The 19105-nt window shown below is 50.8% G+C and overlaps 1 protein-coding gene across 2 annotated transcripts in view; it reads right to left on the bottom strand.

Annotated features, from left to right (window-relative positions):
• Positions 1-2114: 2114 nt before the first annotated feature.
• SYT17 (synaptotagmin 17) overlaps positions 2115-19105 on the bottom strand; it is a 52221-nt gene continuing 35230 nt past the window's right edge. Inside the window, exons 8-11 of one of the 2 annotated variants that reach the window (XM_074158525.1) lie at positions 4957-5122; positions 4367-4460; positions 3474-3605; positions 2115-2195 (exon numbers count right to left, since the gene is read on the bottom strand). In XM_074158525.1, the coding sequence (XP_074014626.1) occupies positions 2115-2195; positions 3474-3605; positions 4367-4460; positions 4957-5122 (473 nt within the window). Of the gene's footprint in view, positions 2196-3473; positions 3606-4366; positions 4461-4956; positions 5123-15126; positions 16306-19105 lie in introns of those variants that run through there. The other variant, XM_074158526.1, reaches the window with a different exon arrangement.

Raw genomic sequence — 19105 nt, 5'->3', positions numbered from 1 at the left:
AAGATGTTAATTGGAGCTGACAGCTTTCATAGGTTTCCCCATTAGCAATATTTTTAGTCACAGTAGGGCCCAAGTCTTCAAACGCTTTCCCAAGGGAAGGATTTAACCTTTCTTTTGAAACATCTCATGCCACTCGCAGGGAAAAAAAGAGAGGTTTTTTTGCTCGAGGTGTACCGAGCCCCAGCCATGAGGAATCCCGCCTCCTCTGAACAGGGGACACGGGAGGAGCGGGGAAAAGAAACTGGGGAGAGGCAGCCTGGATCCCAGAGCAGAGCCTGGCACTGTGCGGCAGCATCGCCCAGCGGGGTGCCCACCCTCTGCCCCCCCAACCCTCCCCATCTGGGTGATGGACTCTGGGCATGGCCAAGCCCAAGGGGGCTCTGTGGGGTGTGCTGGCTCCCATCCCCCTTGGTGCAGCTCATCTCCAGCGCTGTGACGGGACCACGCCACAGGAGCCAGGAGTCAGACACATGTCCCGTGCCACCCAGCTGCCCGGCACTGCTGTCCTTGTGCCAACAGCAAGCACAGGACACATCCATGGATGGCTTCTAGGGCAGCAATCAAAATGGTTCCAAAAGCTCTTTTTCTGCCACAGATCAGATCCTACACATCAACATTTTGTTAGCTTGTTGGATCCAAGAACTTTTTTTTATTTTAACAGCTGGTTTCTATGCATAGGGTTATCATCTGTATTCTTGTTTTCAGATGAAGCAAAAGCCTCGAGAAACCACATTCAACACTGTCTCTTGCCCAGGACTGAAAATTATGCAACTTGCTTAGTTTCCATGTAAATATGAATAGTGTATATATATTAAAAAATCATTAAAAATAATATATACTTATTTATATGAATTATTCATTTTTATATATTATATCAAAAATATTTTTATATAAATACACAATCAGAGATTTCCTTATTGTAGAAGCCTGCTCCAACACACCTGTTCCACTTACAACACCACTGTTACCCCCACCAACTTTTGCAGTTTCTCTCCAACTGGAAATGTATTTTAGCTGAAAGCGGTGCTGACACATGAAGAAGTGATTTGACACTCCCAGGAGAGCCTCAGTTATTTACCTCATTGTATCCAGTGTAATTGCTCTGGAAAGTCTTCGTTCTGAAATTTTATGTCTCTAAGATGGTGACATCAATGGAGACCAGACGATTTTATGAAGATACCTTTACTCATCTTTGCAGGCAGCAGCTGAGACAGAGCAGCCCAGGGCTGTCCCGGCTGCTTTGGTGCCGTGAGATCCCAGGGCTTTGCCAGAGCAGGGACAAAAGGGACACATCGTTCCCGAGAGAGGGCAAGGGGCCGGATGGGGAGACAGCCCCCTCTGCACGAGGCTTCTTGCAAAGCCACCTGGATGCCGCAGGGCTGTGTGGGACCGGGCAAGGGGCAGGGGGACCACTCTGCAGGGACCACTGGATATACTGCATTTGGCTGGGTCCAGTAGTGCCCTTGCAGCTGTGACTCCTGAAGGAGAAGCACATTTTTGCCCTGATAGCACTGCCCTTCCCTTGGGCACTGGCACCACAGCCCCACTTGCACCCAGGTCTCACAAATTCCTCCACATGTGAGGAGGAGGGTCCTGTTTCCCACTGAGCTTCCCCAACAAGGCACACAGGGGCTGCCACAACTACACACACATCCCCAAAACCTATTTATCTGGTAGATAAAAGTACCTCTGTGGTGCCAGCACAGAACAGGAGGACATCAGCAACAGCTGCAGGAAAGAGCATCATCCTGCTGGGATACAGGAGCCTGCACCAAGAGCTGCAAGCTCTCCCCACCCAGGAGAGGTTTGTGAGGGTGGGCTGACCCTCAGCTGGTGTGCATCAGACCTTCACCCACCTTCCTTTTAACTCCCTCAGCCCAAAGCACCCAGGGCCAAGCCCTGCTTGCCTGTGGATGCTGCAAAGCCATGGGGCACCAAGTGGCCCCATATGCCTCATGCATGATGTATGTGGCTGATGAGGGACAAGTGAACAGCAGGGTGCACAATCAGTCTGCCCTGGGGACCCCAACAGACAGACAGCATCAATAAAATAAACTTTCCCAGGATCCGCTTCCCCCCTAATACAGAGCAGATTGGGGTAAAACCAGCTCCTTTCACACAAGACCCCCATGTCCCCAGGGAGTCACTGCTACTCGAGCACTAGAGAGATGCAGGACCCTCCACATACTGTTTGCCGTTTATTGTAGCAGAGAGAAGAATAACACACACAAGAGGTATTTTGCATAACTTAACAGAAAATAACACTTCTCCACTCTTCGTGGATCAATGAGCAAAATCATTTCCTATACACGGCTATTTTTTTGTGCTAACGGTTTGGTGTATTGATAAAATCATGGGTTTCCTCTAATATGCTGCAATAGTTGATTTGAAATCCAAAGCTCAGGCTTGGGGGGCTCCTTTGATGTTTAACACAGCTCTCATGGCCCGTGGGGAGCGTGAGTGCCAGGTTCCTGCAGTGCTCCCAGGAGGGATTTTCACAGCCGAGGTCTGGCTGGGGATGCCGAGCAGCTCCACGGCTCTTGCTGCCCGTACCACATCCCGGCTGCTCTTCCCTGGCACAGCTGGAGAGGTGACCCAAAATGAGGGGGATGCAGGCAGCACCGGCAGCCTCAGTCCAGGGCCAGTGAGGGGATCTTGCACACAAAGGGGAAGGATCTGCCACAGGCGTTGTCATTCCAAGAGCGCAGCGCTATGTCCCAAAAAAACAAGGCATTAGCCAAAAAAGACATGAGGAGGTAACTATGCACCACCCTCGGGACTGGGACCTCCTGCTGTTGCAGGAGGCTTTCCCTGGATGTGCTCCCATTTGGACTGCTCCCAGCCATGCCCCCGCCCAGCATCCCCATCCCCATCCTGGGGATGCTGGTGGGAACACCTGGCTCTGGCTCGAACACTGGAGCAGGAAGGCAGCTGCAAATGCAGCCCCATACCACACAAAATATCTCCAGGTCGCAGGTGGATGGGGCATTTAGGTATGTCCACAAGATCTGGATACACCTGACTAGTCTCACTGGCAATGAGGATATGAGGTGAGCACAAGCAGGGTCTTCCCCACTTCAGCAAGATGCCTCTGGACAAAGTGAGGGAGGGGAAAGCTGGCAAACTGAGGGGTCTTTCCATGGGCTGCATGTGTGTGGGGAAATCAGAAAGTTTGACCTTTGGCTAAATTCAGTAATTCTTCAAAGTGGGTGATGCTCCCCTCCTGCAACTGCTATGGGAGAGGGAGATGGGCTGGGAGCAGAGGGAAGGTGAGTGTGTGTGTGTATGTACGCAGTGAAAGAGAAAACACATCCCTTCTCTGCAAAGGAAAAAGAAAATAATAATAAAAAATTAAAATGCAAATCCCCAGCCTGCCAGCAACCTCTTCAGAAAAGCACAAGCCGCAGTGGATTGAATTTATTGACATGCAAATAAGAGTTAAGGTGCCCTGGCCGCCCAGCGCGGCACTCACCGCTGCTGTGCCTGTACCAGATCTGCACGCAGTCCTCCTCCTCCGGGATGGAGTGGATCCCGTCGTCGGGCTGGCTGCCGTCCCAGTAGTGGTAGTCATAGGAGGAGCCGTCTGTCCACTCGAAGTGACCCTCCTGGAGTGGGACAAGCAGAGAACGGCAACGATTGCAGAGCTGCGTTTGCAGGGGGGGGTCCTGCTCCCATGCAGATCCCATCCCTGTCCCCATCCCTGGTGCCACACAGCCCAGGGACACAGGATGAGACTGTTACCGCTCAGCAAAGGCCAAACAGCACATTTGGGTTGTACAGCTGAAAACTTACCTTGGAAAGCCCCAGCATGCGCAGTATTCGCACCGGGGGAAGCCCAGAAATTAAACTCATATTTTTTACCACACCCACCCAGTTCTATGTTCCTTTTTCTTTTCCATTCCTTTCCCAATATCTACAAAAAAATTTGCTGGCATGGGACTGTTCTCCTGATGGTCTTAATTCTTCTGTTACATATTAGACTATATATTTCCAACGTCAGCTTTGAAAAGTTGCAGAATATCACAAGAAAACAATGAAACTTAGTGATTTTTGACATTGGAGATGTTTTCAGTTTATTTGCTCTTCTTGGACCAGCAGTACAATACTCTTTCTACTAATCAATTAGTAAAATATGATGTGAAAAATTAGTAATTATTAATCTATTAATTCTAGTAACACTTTGGAAAGCAGACTGGAGCGGATGAAATAACAACTTTCCCTCATGTGCTGCACAACAGACCCTGCGCCACCACTCAATTAATGGGGCTATAGAGTGAAGAAGAAAACCAAGTGGCTTTCCAGGGGGAAAACACAGGGAAGTGAATTTTTAAAAGCAATTTCCTGTGTGATTTCGGGGAGCTCTCACCTGCCGCAGGTCGTTGAGCCCCGTCCAGATGTCGGTGGGGATGCCCGGCACGCGACTGTTGACCAGGTCATACACAAAGACGTTTTCTTCCCAGCTGGCAAAACAGAGCAATACGGAGCCGCTGAGGGGGTATGGCAGGCAAATGGTCAGGCATGTCCCTCAGCAGTCACCCTGTGGCATGGCCAAATGGGTCGCCCTCTTCTAATTGCTGTTGATTACTTTCCCAGGTCTGTGCAAGGGGGGCATAGTGTAGGCAAGAGGTGTGTAGTGTAGAGCTGGGGAAGAAGGAGCAGGGGAAAAAGCCCATGTAATCACATTATATTTCTATCCCTTTTTCAAGAGTAAAAAATGCAGTTTTGGGGAACTGAGGGAACGCTACATCAGTTTTCCTGCCAGAAAAGGCAAGTTTTATGTTGCCTTTGTGTGCCCAGTGCATCAGACCTGCTCTTGCTGCTGCAGAGGGATGGTTAGGCTGGGACAGAAACCTGCAGCTGGCACAGAGGCTGTGCTGTGGGAATGGGACTTCGTCCCCATCTTCCTTCTTCCCCAGGCCGTGTCAGGGTGGGATGACAAGTGTCTGCGCTCCTCACCTGTGGATGGAGGCCAGCTTGGCTGATCTGATGCCAATGGAGAACTCGGCGCAATAGAGATCAGCTTCAGCCCAGGTTTTGTTGATGGGGAAGTACCGGTAGCAATGGCCTTCGTACTCAGTCCAGAAGAGAGGGCAGGAGTAGGCATGGACAGGCTCGGGCATGGCTGGGGGCAGAGCAGAGGACATCCAGCACAAAGGACAAAGCGACACGGCCAAGGTGGCGGTACCTAGCCCTGTTCCCCCCCTCACCCAGGCGAATAACCACCAAACACTTACACGGAAAAAACAATTGCTGCAGAAGCCCTGCAAAAGTTTGCAAAAGCCAGTTCTGCAAAAGCCAAAACAAATTTAGCAAAAACGATGGGTTTCTTGGTTTTAGCATCTGTCTAAATCAGGAGGGACATGTCAAGCCAGTTTGACATCATTTTAGGCAGATGGTGCTTAAAATAAATGTGCTGGCTTTTGCTATACCGGGGGAGCTGAGATAAGGGCTCCTCTCACCCCTGTCAGGCACTACCAGAGCCACTACGTTGGGACAGGAGGTGACAGCCGGGGGCTGCAGGGTCAGGGCCACTCTCTGCCCTTTTGCCCCCTCTTCCCTCTGACCAAACCCCCTCGCTGTCCCTCCTGTCCCCAGGCCTGGATGCGGCCGTGCACGTTCGCATGCGTTGGATTTTGGCCCCATAAATGGCTGGGCGAGGCGTGTGCCGCCGGCAGCGGTGCCAGCCTATCTGCCTCCCGACGCCAGATAAGAGCTGGGGCCCGTGGGGCTGAGCCTCCTCCCTCGCCACTTTTCAGCACAGCAGGGAAGTTACCCCAAAAGAGGCCATTCTGGGGGCAGGACGAATTTCTGGAGCCTTTGCGGTTTCCGCTGTGTAAATACCGCAGCAGCATTAACCCTTCCCTCCGACCTCCTCCACGTCACACTCCCCCCATCGCACGTGGGGAGGGTGCAGCACATATACACCACACATCACGCAACATGAACACACGTACAACCCCCAAATCTTGTGGTACGTACACTTAACTCTCTTAGTCACTGGTTTTTGAGCCTTAGGGAATTGCCAGCTCCCCCAGAAGCAGTTCCCACATCCCTGTGGGGTCCTGCCAGCGGGGAGGTGAGCAGGACAGGGGGAGCAGGGGGTTATGGCAGACATCAGATGCCATGAAGCTATCCAAGCAGGTAAGAGGCTCAAGGCCAGAGAGATCAGGGTGGTGCCTGACCCAGGGTCTCCGGTGTCAAGGGGCTGGGGGGAAATGGCTTTCCCCAAGGGTGGCAAAGCCCTGCCAGCAGCAGTGCGGGACATGGGAGTGGCAAGGGCAGCAGGAGCGTGGGGAAAAGGAAAGGTGAAGTGAATTCCAAGCAGATTCGGGAGCGTTTGTGGAGCTTAATCCTTCCCTGCCCCAGCAGCTCCGGGTGATAATTTTGTATTTCATCAGCTCTTGCCACGTGGGGATCTCTGAGTGTTTTGCAAAAGCTGGCCAGCCAACCTCCAGGTCCCTCCTGTCACATACCCCTTGCAGCTGACAAACCACAAATGCAAAGAGCCCTTTTTTCCTCCTGAGCAAGGCACGGAGGCCAAGCTGACCACCAAGCCCCATGGGGCTGCCACCCCATCACCCCACCTCAGGACCCCTGACTGCTCCCTCCAGAGGAGCCATGGCTGGGAGCAGCTCTGCACCCCACAGCAACAAACCCACCAAGAGCACCAAGGGGCTCTCCCACCCTCATCAGTGCTAGTTATGGGCTGCGGAGGGAAAAAGATAAGGGGCGCCGGACTGGGAATGAGAGCAACAGCTTTATGGGAGGTGACCAAACCACAGCCAGCTCAGTGGCAATGCAGGGTTCAGCTCTCTGTTTCACACCCAGCCATCCTTACGTTGGGAAAAACTTTAGAATAGCCTTAAAAAAAAATTGCAAATTGTTGCTATTATAACAATAGAGCAGAAGGACTGGGAGCCAAACCCTTCTCCCTGCGTGGCACCAGCCAGGGGTCCCTGTCCCCAACAAAAGCGAAGCAGAGCAAGGGCAGAGAGTCAAACCCATGGGACAAGGCTTTGACTTCACCACCAGGTCATGGATCTGGCATGTCCCCCCGCCCCTTTCAGGACAGGGCTGGGATCTGGTTCCAGCTCACGCTGACTCCAGGTTGCTGCTCCCTCCTGCCGAGGGCACCCCGGGGGTCTGTGGCAGATGGGCACTGGCGGCTCCCCCAGCAACTGGGATTTTATTATAGAAGCTGTGAAGCACCTTGACAAACTCTTCACCTCTAGCTGCATGGTGGCAAAATTCACAGGACTAACCCAGCAGCATCCCCAGCAAATGGGCCCCTTCACTCCTGAGTGCTAATTGCAGCAGGGCGTCTCAGTGCCCTGGCTCCAAGCCGTGTCCGCCAGCACCCTGATCGCCCAGGAAAATCACCCTGGTTTTGTTCAGAGCAGCCAAAACTGAGTCAGAGATGGAGACAGTCCTTCTTTGTTATTCCACACTGCTTCCCATTAGGTAGCATTAATTTGATGAGCTTCAGTGAACCAGAGGTGCCTGAAGGAATTTAAGGTTAAACATACCGAAAAGGAAAATATGGGAGGTCAGCCTTTAATTAGCATCTTTTCTGTTAGGTCAGGATCAGAGGCTTTGGCAGTCTCTTTGGAGGAGAACTATTGCTCCCAGTTTTACACGCAGGAACAACTTGGGGTGCTGCTTTTATCTGAGGTCTTTGGGGGCTATTTTTAGCAGAAAGGCTATAAGAAATTGGATGTATGTTTGTAAGTATATGAGCCCACTCATGGCCCTATAGGAGAACCCCATAACCCAAGCCAGCAGCTGCTGATGGTATTTTGATCTAAAAAGGGTCAGGGGAAGCATTTTGGGGCTATTTAGACCAGATCCTCACTTCTAAGCACCCTAGCAAAACATCACCCCCAGCTGCATCAGCTCCTCCACACAGGGCAGAGGCAGCACAGCCACTGCCCGCAGGACAGGGGCTCCTGCCAACCCCAAGTCATTTCATCTGTTTGTCCCCAAATACCTGGTCAAAAATGATGGCAAGAATCCTTCCTCTTTTTTGCTTATTTACAGTGCAGGAGTTTTAAGGTCAGGGCCATGTTTTAACACAGCACCAGCAAAATAAATGTCCAGATTTGGTTGACAATAAAATTCATATCAGGCAGATGTTACTAACTCAGAACAGCTGGAAAACAAGAATTTTTAGTCAGGAAAAGTTTTGCACTGCCTGGATTTGTTTCTGTGCCAACAAAACCGGTGCCTTTTTATTTATGTACTAGCTGAGACCTACTGCAGAACCTCCAGGAAAATCACTTGTCAAAATCTTGCAGAAGCTGGCACTAATCTACCAAAAGTTTCACTGCCCCAAGTGGCCACTTTCCAAGTAGAAATAATTAATTGAGAAAACCCCAGCCAGTTCCACGAGTTGTTTTTTTTTTATTCCAGGATGCTACTGAAAAAGATGAAATACCAACTGCGTGACTCCCACAGACTCAGGCAGTGAAGAGCAGGTTTTTTTCCTGACCAGCTTTATCCCAAGGTGCAATGCTGCCTCACCTCCAGCGATCCGCAGATTTGAGGTACAAGGTTTGGGGCTAGGACAAGGTTGGAAAGAGGTGCCTGTGCAAAGAAGACTCCTGGGGGAACTGCAGCTCCATCAAAGGGCTTTGGACAGCAGATCAGATCAAGTCAGTGCTGGCAGCAGATGCTCTTCTTGCTGCAGAGCATCGAAGGGCTCCGTTCCGTCAACAGCTGATGACTCACCAAAAAGCTTAGAGACGTTAGGAGACACCTCACTGAAAGGCATGGTCTTGAAAGACCCCTCCTTGGCACATCCATAAGCTAATGCTGCCGTCTGACCTGAAAAAGCAAGTGAACCTCTTCAGCTCTTGGCAAGCAGCAGGGTTTGGAGGGTGTCCATCAATGCCCAGGAGGTTTGTCTGAAGTTGGTGCCAACGGAGAAGAGCTGAGGAGATCCCCATCATGTGCAAAGCTGGGTTCTTCCCAGGGCGGAGCTGCCAGCAGAGCCACTCCGCTGGTATCCGGGGGCTGCGATGTCAGGACCGAGGGCTGGGAAGTGTTCCCCAGCCAGCAGTCAGAACTGGGGCTCAGGACAAGCATCCTGCTGCTCACCAACACAGAGTCACCTCTTACCAGCTTGGGGCAATGGGGAAGACCAGAGCAGCATGGCTTTACCCTGCCTTGGCACTGCTGGGGCGGTGGGCAGTTATAGGGGATGAGTGAGACAACAGGGCTGGGACAGGGGAGCCCCAGGACCCTCCAGGACGGCTTCAGCAGAAGCAGCCTGCAGTGAGACTGGAGGATTCAAAGTGCCAGCTGAGCCAGACATCCATCCCACCACAGCCTCCACACATCCGCCAGCCCATATCCTCTTTAATGAATTAATCCCCCCCAAAAAAAAGCATTAAAAAGGAGGTTTGGTGGGCAAGAGCACGTAGCAGGAGTTGAGACAGTGCTACTGTGTGATGCTGAGCTGCCTCAGATCACCCATGGCTTTAAGACCACGTCCTTAAGCCCCGACACCACAGTCATTATGGACAAACAATCTCACCTTCGTGTGATGTGCAATATTTATCTTTCATTAACAGGTGAAAAAGTCTCATGCTTAGCACCCACCTTCAAATAAAGCAGATGGCAGGAGGGTTTTCAATCTGTGTGTCTGGGGGACGTACGGAGCTGGAGGGGATGGTATCCACTGGTGGACATAAAGCTGATTTAATAACTGGGCAGTATTTTACACAGTCCGATGGGATTTTTAAAGCACGCTACAGATTTCCAAGTAAAATTTTAAACACCAGTTGAAGCACGTTGCAAGTGACATCCCTTCCCAAGAGGGCTTTGCTTTTCTAAGTCCTGAGACAAAAACCAAGCTGGTTTTGCAGCTTCAAGTCTTCTGCCACATACGTTTGGAGTCATGAGGCTACGGCAGACGCCAGCAGCAGCCCTCCTGCAGCCGGCACTAACAGATAGGAGTTATCTTGCAGGGGTTTTTTTTCCTCCTTAATTAGTTTTGGCGAAGCTCCCACAGAGTAGGTGTCTGGCAGGAAAGCTGGGCTTGTATCCTCTTTCTCATGAACTCACTGAACAGGAGGAGCAGTGAAAAGCAGTGAAAGGAGTCCCTTTCTGCTTACATTCCCATACAAATCTAACTCGGAGCAGCGACTCCCGCCCGCGCCAGCCCCATGAAAAAGTTTGCAAGGACTTAAGTGACATAAAGCAGCTGCCATCACCAATAGCTCAGAAGAAAAAAGGGGGAGGGAGGGGAATAAAGGGGAATCACTTACTTGTGGCCACTTTTCACATGCAGTGTGAATAAATAAATGAGGGGCCACAGTGGCCCCCTCGCCTCCTGCCTGTCCTGCCAGGCTGTGTGGTTGCAGTCCTGCACAGCTCAAGCATGTGCCTCTAGGCAGTTATTTCTGCCCACTGCCCCTGCCATCCATGCCGGACCCACGGGAGGGATGGCTGAAGGTCCATGGCATGGTGCCACCCGAGCGCACGTTGCCGAAGAAGAAAGCTCAGCCTTATACACAGAGACAAAGCCAGAGCAGAGACAGCTTCGACATCCCAGGAGAGAGAGACTGGGGCTGCTCTGGGCACATCCCCCCAGATGAAGAAGAGAGTTGATTTTGAGGAAAATCAGAGATTTCTGGAGCAGCCGGAGAAAGGGAAGAGCCAGCTGCCGACCCTGCAGGAGGTCCACGCTCTCCTCTCCCTGCTAAAGCCGCTGCCGTTTAAGGTTACCTTTACCCCAAGTCGCAATCAAGTGCTTTTCACTCACCTTGGCTGATCTTTATGTTTGTCTGGGGGAAAGCCTGGGCAGCGAACACCGCCGTGGAGAGGAGCACACACACATCCCAGCCGGTGCCCATCGCCAGGGAGGGAGGACAGGGCGCTCCTCCGGCTCCGCGAGCAGCCGGTGGCTGGGGTCACTGCTCGGTCCGGGACCTCCCGGCTGTGCCACGGAGACTGCCGGCGCGGAGGTGGATATAGGCACTGTGCTGCTCCCTCCCCCAAATGCAGCGGCTCTCCCATCCCAGCGACACACGCCTCCCCACCCTGCCAGCTGAGCCCAGGCACGCTCATTGCTTCCCACCCCAGGGGACCCATGCCCAGACCTTTGCCCAGGGCCTGGCTCGGGGGGGTGCACGTCTCCTCCCAGGGAGCCTTGTGACACGATGGAGGCTGCAGGCGAGCAGGAAAACCCCTTATCTACCCCCTCCAGTTGCTTTCTGAGCATTATTTTGTATCCCCAGTTTAGCACTGCCCAACTGCCCTGTGCCAGCTGCCTTGCCCCGCAAGGATGCTGGCAGACCTTGGAGTGCCTGAAAAACGTGCCTCTTTTGCCTGCTATGCAAGGGCAGCAGCCCTTCAAACACGAGGCAGAGTTAGCAGCTGGAAGGTGAGGGCTGTGTTGACACAGCCCATGCAGTGGTGTGGGCACCCCAGGAAGGGCACCCCGGGAAAGGCTGGCTGCAGCTGGGGGAGGCAGGGGAAGAGAGTCCCCAGGGCTGCAGGGGTGCTCTGCCTTGTTCCAGGCTTTGTGCAGCCTGTAATTGGGGTTTAACCCATTACTGCCCCATTCAGTGCTTTAACCAGGCAGAGGCAATGCTTTGACACACTAAAACAGCCTGGAAGAGCCACCAGCTGTGCCAGGGGGTCTGAGGCTGTTTCAGGAACTCACGCGATGCTCATCTGCCGGGTCTGTGCTGGGTCCATGCAGTCCTGTAACAGCAGAAAACCTTCAGCATCGGGCAGCAGTTAATATCATTAAGGGTCAATATTATCTAGCACATCTCCTTTCTGTGGTCAAAAACTTCTTGGACATGCACTTTTTAAAAAATATTTAAAAGATTTTTTAAAATATTATATAGAGTCCTTTCCTAGCTGTTGCCCTGGTAGGGAAACAGTATAGGCACAAATACCATGACATTTTTGTGGTCCTGCTCCATTTCTAATTTATGCCTTGAATCAGCATTGAATGAACTGCTTGGGAACAAAGCCAATGCTATTCCCTTTTTATTTTTAGCTACAGACTAAAATCTTCAGTGTTTTCTGGGACTTTGGTTGGGATGACCCCTGTTTTTATAGGCAAGACCCAGATAGAAACAATTTGGGGTGACAGCTTTCAGTATAGCAAAGTATCCAGACTTACTCCAGAGACAGTAGCTCATTCGATCAACTTTCATATATTGGTTTCTTTACATTAAATAAAACCTTTTCAGAAAACTCCCCTCTCCCTTTCATTTGCAGTTCCATACATTGGTCTGAAACTATATGGCTCAAGGAAAAGTCTATTGCTATATCAGACTACTAAAAATGAAGGAATTCAAGAGTATCAGAAGCCAAGGCATGCCTTCTCCCTTCTTAACTGTGCACCAGCCCCAGATAAAGCCAGTGTTACAAGCAATTATCAGCAAACTATGGAACAAAACTCTTGGAGCATATTAATCTACTCCCAAAGCACAAACGTTTATGCTGAAAGAGAGAGCAGAGATCCAGAATAACTTTAATCCTGTTTCTAACGACAGACCTGCCGCAGCAGCATCCCCCCCAGCGCAGGCAGGAGCACCCAGCCCCCCCATGCTGCCCCCCGAGCTGGCGGCTCCGTGCCCGCACGGCAGCTGGGCACCAGCTTTTCTCCCAGCACTGGGAAAGTACACACATGTCGTGCACACAGAGCTGGCTGGAGCTCCAGCACTTCGGGTTACCTTCCCATTTCACAAAGCACAAGATGTGCTTTACCTGCAGGATGCAGCCCCAGGAGCACAGCCACGACTCGTTTATTCACTCCTTCTGCTCCTCTCCCTCCCCAGGCTGTTTTCTGATTGCCCTTCAGGTCAGTAGCTCCTCAGTCTGCTTCAATCCTGCTTTTATTGACCTTTCCTCGGGGTTCCCTCACCAGTTTTTGACAGTGTATGTACATGACCACCCCCTCTTCTGGGAAACAGAGACTGCATGGATCCAAGGACAGACTTCATGGGCAAGAGTGCCTTGTGTTAACATTTCATCCCCAGTGCTGGACCAAAGTACGTGGCAGGTCTCAGGTCAGCTTCAGTGGATGCCCAGATCTCATGCTGCTTCCATGTGGAAGAACGTTAATGTTGATGGCAGCAACTGCTGAAACCACAGCCCCTCATCTGAGCCTTTTCAAGTTACAGGAGGAGACTGGCCTCCTACAGTGCGTGTTTGCCCAGGACACCCTGTGGGCTCCCTCTCCACTGTGATTTATTGATGAGACAAACCAGGAGGAAGCCAGGGAACAGAGATTTGCTATCGACCTCACTGTGGGACAGAGGAGGAATTTTACCTTACAGAGAGGCAGGTTAGAATTGAAACCTGCCGTCCACAACATGCTCGGAAAGCAGATGCCCATGGACAGCCCTGCGGCAACTGCTGTCCCCATGGCTTTGTGCTGCTAACCTACACCAGCTGTGCTGGAGGGCAGCAGGGAGCTACCTGCAGAGATCAGTAAAACACAAAAGCATTCATCAGGGGACAGCGTGCATGACCACCCCAGGGGTAAGCTCCTACCTGTGTTCACCCCCAGCCACAGCAACCGGGCGATGGTTTGGTAACAAGGTCCCTGAGGCCTTTTTTGCCATCCTCTATCCAAGACCACGCAGTGCTCGCTCCGGGAGCAGGGTGTCTGCGCTCTCCCTCTCCCCCAGCTGCTAAGAGGTGGCTTCTGAATGAAGAGAGGAGACAACATCTCTGTAGCCTCCTCATATGTTTTGCATTTCCTCCTCCACGATGGCAGGGTCACTGTATCGGACTTGGCTGTTGTGTGGAGAACATGCACAGGGATGCTCGGAGCGCAGAAGGGAACAAAACACCCACAACACAATGTAAACCAGAACAGGTCCCAGACTGAATGTGTGTTGCAGGGACGCTGGTATCAGAGTTACAACACAGACCTTCATACTAGGGTGCAAATACCCCAGATCGCAGCAAGGACTATTGATCAACATTTACCCAAACACTCAGTCTTTTTTTCTTTTTAAGACTCACCTGTCCCTAATTGTAGTAGCCAAACGACAAACAGAGGTGAAATGGATACATACATGTATTGTTTTCTTTTTTAAAAAATATTAGAAGCACAGGAGGTAACAGGAGTTTATTCTGGTCAGCATTTGATGAAGAGGGGAGGGAGACGGCTGCTGCCAGCCCCACCGTGTGGCAGCTCCAGAGGGGCATCACTCTGACCTCCAGTTTCAGAGCAGCCACAAGTGAAGGCAAAGCTTCCTGCAGCATCCAGCCCCAAGTCCCTGCCCCAAACATCCTCTATTTTGCTCAAGGCAACTCTTCAGTGAAACAGGACTTTGCTCTGAGCCAGGGCAGGTGGAGAGCACGTTGTCTTGCTCCTCTCCCAAGCAGCTGATGGGGACCCTGGGGACCGGCATGGCTGTGGGAAGGCTCTGCACCATGGGGTGAATGGAGGGGGAGTGGGCCATGGGCACAGGCCACTGCAGGGGCCACAGGCTACTGCCCAGCCATTCTGCAGGTGACTGAGGGAGCAGGATACGGTCCGAGGCTGGGGCCCTGCCCCACCTCCTCTGCTTGGTCACAGCAGCACTGATGTGGCGGCAGAGCCGGCCCATCAGTAACACCCCGAGGGTTCCCAGCCCAACACAGATAAACATGGCTGGAGACAGAACTGATCCTTCCTTCTCCAAAATGAAGACATGGAAAGGCAAGTCATGAGCCAGGCCCAGCTCTCTTCAGGGTGATGTCCTCCTTGTTTGATTTCTCCAACGGGCTGTAGGCAAGACACAGATTTTTATGCAGTCTCAATGTTGATAAATAGAACAATAAAAAATAATAATAATAATAATTTGAGGCCCACTCCTGCAAAGAGTGAAGACCCAGAGCCCGGTGCAGAGATTTGTCTGACCTGCAGCGCGTTGCTTGTCTTCTATAGAGATGGGAAGCACGCATAGCCAGACCAACACACTTGGCTTGCTCTCCCAACCGATCTCCATCAGCAAGTCCCCAGTTTCTATGAAATTACTCCTGGTTCATCTGCAGTGAGTAACAAGGGGGTAAACGCCAACATTTTGGCTTTCGTTGTGCCATAAACATAACTGATAGACCTCAACACAAAGCCGAATTCTGCTACCAAGTACCACCCCAGTCTACGTGGCACAATTAAATAGAATTTTATTTTCAATAAATATACAATCTGCATCATACCAGACAATATGCTGTGAAAAAATAAAATGTACAGAAGCAACCAACAGGACAGCTTGACCGTAGCTAAGTTCACTTGGTGACCTGGAAAACTACCTGGGTTAACACACACAACACAGAAACAGCCACGGCAGTCTGTGAGAGAATTAAAATTGTGTATTTTGGGTCTTCTGAACTGCAAAAGTCCCCACAGCAGGTTTCTTTTGCACAACACACGTTTGAAAAGACATGAGCCGGCTTTCCTGGTACAAATGCTATTGGAAATGTTTACTTTGCTATATCATCACTGTATCTACTTGACGCACACAGACTGCTATCAAGAGTGGCAGGTCTCACCACTGACGTGACATCGGATCCGTTTGACGCGGGGCTGCACGGCCACACGTGCCCCAGCACACAAATGCACGCATACGTACTAACAGGAGCTTAATTCTGTTAAAACTAGTACAAGGACAAAACTGGAGTCAGAATCGATTTTCACCACAGGTTCTACCGTTTAAAAAAATATTCTAGCCTAATTACCACGTTCACCAACGAGAGCACATGGGTACTTATATCTCCAAGACGATGAGCCATGGATTTGGACTGGAAGGACAGCAGAGGCAACTCCCAACTCTTCCGCCCACTCAACGCTTCCCGCGGCACCTCCACATGCAGCCCACGCCACCCGGGATGCAAACAGTCGAGTGGGACCAGGTGTGAGCAGCGTGAGGTCCGGCCGGCCGGGCCACTGGTGGCCCCAGGGGAACGGCCAGGACCCGGTGGGACATGGTTCGCAGAGGCCAGTGCGGCCAGTTGGGTGCCGGCAGCCGCTTCAATCCAACGGAGCTGCTGTGGGGTGTCTGTAGGGTGTGAGGTGGGGTGTTTCTATCGGTGGTTTATTTTTTTTTATCCTCGTCCGCCTGCTTGGTCTGGCTGCTGTTAGTCCTCCACCTCATGTCACCTCCAAGGACGCCGGAGAGACGCGGTCGCACTCCTCCCGGGACCGGAGGCTGTGCCACTGCTCCACGGCCGTCCGGTGTGCGTTGAGCATCCGGCGCCAGTGGTTGGACTCGGGGGCGCCCGTCGAGTACTGCCCGATCACGATCCTCCCAATGAAGTCATTGCTGCTCTTCACGTTGTGCCCGTACACTGGGGAGAGCAGAAATAGAGACCAGTCAAGGCAAAAGCATCCCTCGTCCACCCAGAGTCCTGCCTCTGGAGAGCCAAACGTCCTGCCCATGCCCCAGCACGCAGCACGCCAGATGCCAGCATTTTTGGCAGATAACTCACCACCTCAGAAACATTATAGGCCGAATCAGGAGTTTGGAAGGAATGAGATAAGCTATACTACAGATTGAAATACAACGCAAATAAACAGGACACAAATCCACAGTTATCATGGTATTTAGCAAGAAGAGGTAAAGTAGAATCATAGAATGGTTTCGGTTTGAAGGGACCTTGAAGATCATCTTGTTCAACGCCTCTGTCATGGGCAGGGACACCTTCCACAAGACCAGGTTGCTCAAAGCCCCGTCCAACCTGGCCTTGAAGCAGAACTACCTTGTGTAAAGAAATGCCAAGTGCTCTGCTGGGGCATCATGAAATGGTGAATGCAGCCAAGCAGCCCACACCAACATCTCAAACTGTCCTCCTCCAAATGCAAACGTTCATGCGCTGTTCCAGTGCTAACCGATAGCCTTCCCAACGTGGAGACAGGAATCACACATGTACAGGCTGTCAGCAGGATGTTTATACAAAAACAATTTGCCATAATTATTGCTGCAGCTCCTTGTTAAAGTCCAGGAAAGCAACTGAGGGAGAGACATCAACCCAACACCCTGTCCTTTGGATTAGCCCAGTCTCCTGGAACAAAAGACCACAGACAGCAGCAAACTCTAATGATGGGCCTGATCCCAGGAAAGGCCACACGCTGCTGCCAGACAGCAGCAAAAGCACTTTGTGTTCTGCAAACTGAAGCCCTGCCTCAGCTCATTAGAAAGTTGAACAAAAAGTCTGTGCAAGCTGAAGCCTGAATATCCACGGCCACCAGTTGGAATATTAAGGATTAAAAAATCTCCTCAGGAAAGAGAGGGATTTTTAAGAACAAATGTCTGCAGGGGCTCCAAATCCACCCAGTTGAAAGGGGAAGCGCAGGCTGGTGTGGAGCCGTGAGGCTGGCATGGAGCCGAGCGCTGCTGCCACTGCCCTGCCAGCGGTACCAGCTCTCCGGGGATGTGGGAAACCAGTGCCGGCAGCAAAGCCACCCTTGGGATCCCTGGTGGCAGCACCACCCGATGCCACGCACACCTTTCCAGGGAGGCAGGACACCGAGCACCAAGCACTCCACCTTGCTTTTAGCCACACATCTTTGTCAAGGCTGTGTGTTTCCTATTATAATATATCCCACAATTAATTAGTATTATTTTAACATGGAGCTCAGTATCTCTACCATCTCCATCTCTGCAGAGGCTGGTTCCTAGCTACTGCACCAGTATTGGAACTTGCTCCGGGTGACTCAGGTGCCACCTGCCAGTGCGGTCCCAAAATAAAGCTGCAGAAGGTTACATCTCGCTATATACCTTCCGACAGCTCTGGCACACAGTTTATGGGCAGAGATGCTTCTCCACATCAAATTATCTGGGGATATTTTTGGTAACAGCAAACCTTCAAATGTCCCAATCATTTCTCCAAATAATTGCACTAAAAACAAATTACATGGCAACTCAGAGCACTGTAAGTCTACCTTCAAACTATGGTTAAAAATGAATTGGGGGTATGTCTTCCCCTTAGGAAGACCACATCCCTCCGGCTTGTTGCCATCAATTATCTAGGGGTGATGCCATCAGCTCCCTGCGACGTGCCGCCACGGAAGTGCCCCTGTCAAGAGGCCAGGTTGGTGTTATTTAGAAAAGCCACCTTTTGAGGATGCAGTGAAGAATTTTAAGCCATCCATCTTCAACTAGTACACAGCCTGCCAGAGTTATTAATGAGTTCTCCTACAAGGCAATGGATCACAGGTGTAGATAGCATGGCTATGCTACATGTCCTGCTATGATTTCTTCTCCTAGAGAAAACAAACACTGTGATAAAATCACATAAAAATAACCCCAAATCAAATGCCTCCCTAATTTTTTTTATATAGGTGGTTAATTTCCCTTCTTTTCTTTCAAGAATGAAAGAAGATGAAGCCTAATCCTGGGAGACAATACCAAGTAATTTAAACCAAGAAGTCTTAAAGGCCATCAATTAATCACAGGACAAATTAACAGTGGGGAAGTGCCCCAGGCATACCAATTCTTCAAAAATAATCCATATCAGGATTGTAAAATGAGTAGGTGTGCTAACTGAAGAGACCTGTTATTTTACTGTTGATCCAAGTATTTTGAATTCTTATAAAGCATCTTGCTAATCTCACTGTGTCAGATAATTAGCATGTTGATTCCTTTAGGGTATTAATGGGCTAATTATACAAGCATTGTTGCTTCTATCATTAACTAGTTTAGATAGCACAGAGGTAGACTTATTGCTGAAGAACAAGGAAGACACTTTCCAAGGCCAAATGCTTATTCACACACAGACAATAAGAAGTGGCACTAGATTCCACCTCAGGTTTACAAACTTGCAGCTTCACCACAACAGCTTTCTCTAAAGATGGGAAATTTTTGTGTGCAAATTCAGCTTCACTCATCAGTTCATGAGCCTTTAAAATTCAACGACATGCCTTTCTCGGGGGCCAATTGCTTTATTCCACTCTTAAAACGGCCAGTATTTGCTGAGCAAATTTGCTGATGGTTGAGGTGCACGGAGCTGTTGTGTGGACCTTACCCAGGAGAAGGTGCTAGAAGTAGTGTTGTAAAAATAAGCCCTTTTCTTTGCTCACATTCAGGAGCACAATTTTCCCTGTTGCTATCACCATTTCTTCAAAGAACATCTTGGAAATGACAACTGT

This window comes from Numenius arquata, chromosome 14 (genome assembly GCF_964106895.1).
Source record: "Numenius arquata chromosome 14, bNumArq3.hap1.1, whole genome shotgun sequence".
NCBI classification, from domain to species: domain Eukaryota; kingdom Metazoa; phylum Chordata; class Aves; order Charadriiformes; family Scolopacidae; genus Numenius; species Numenius arquata.
The sequence above is the reverse complement of the archived record's forward strand: the minus strand, read 5'-3'. Positions and strand labels throughout refer to the sequence as shown.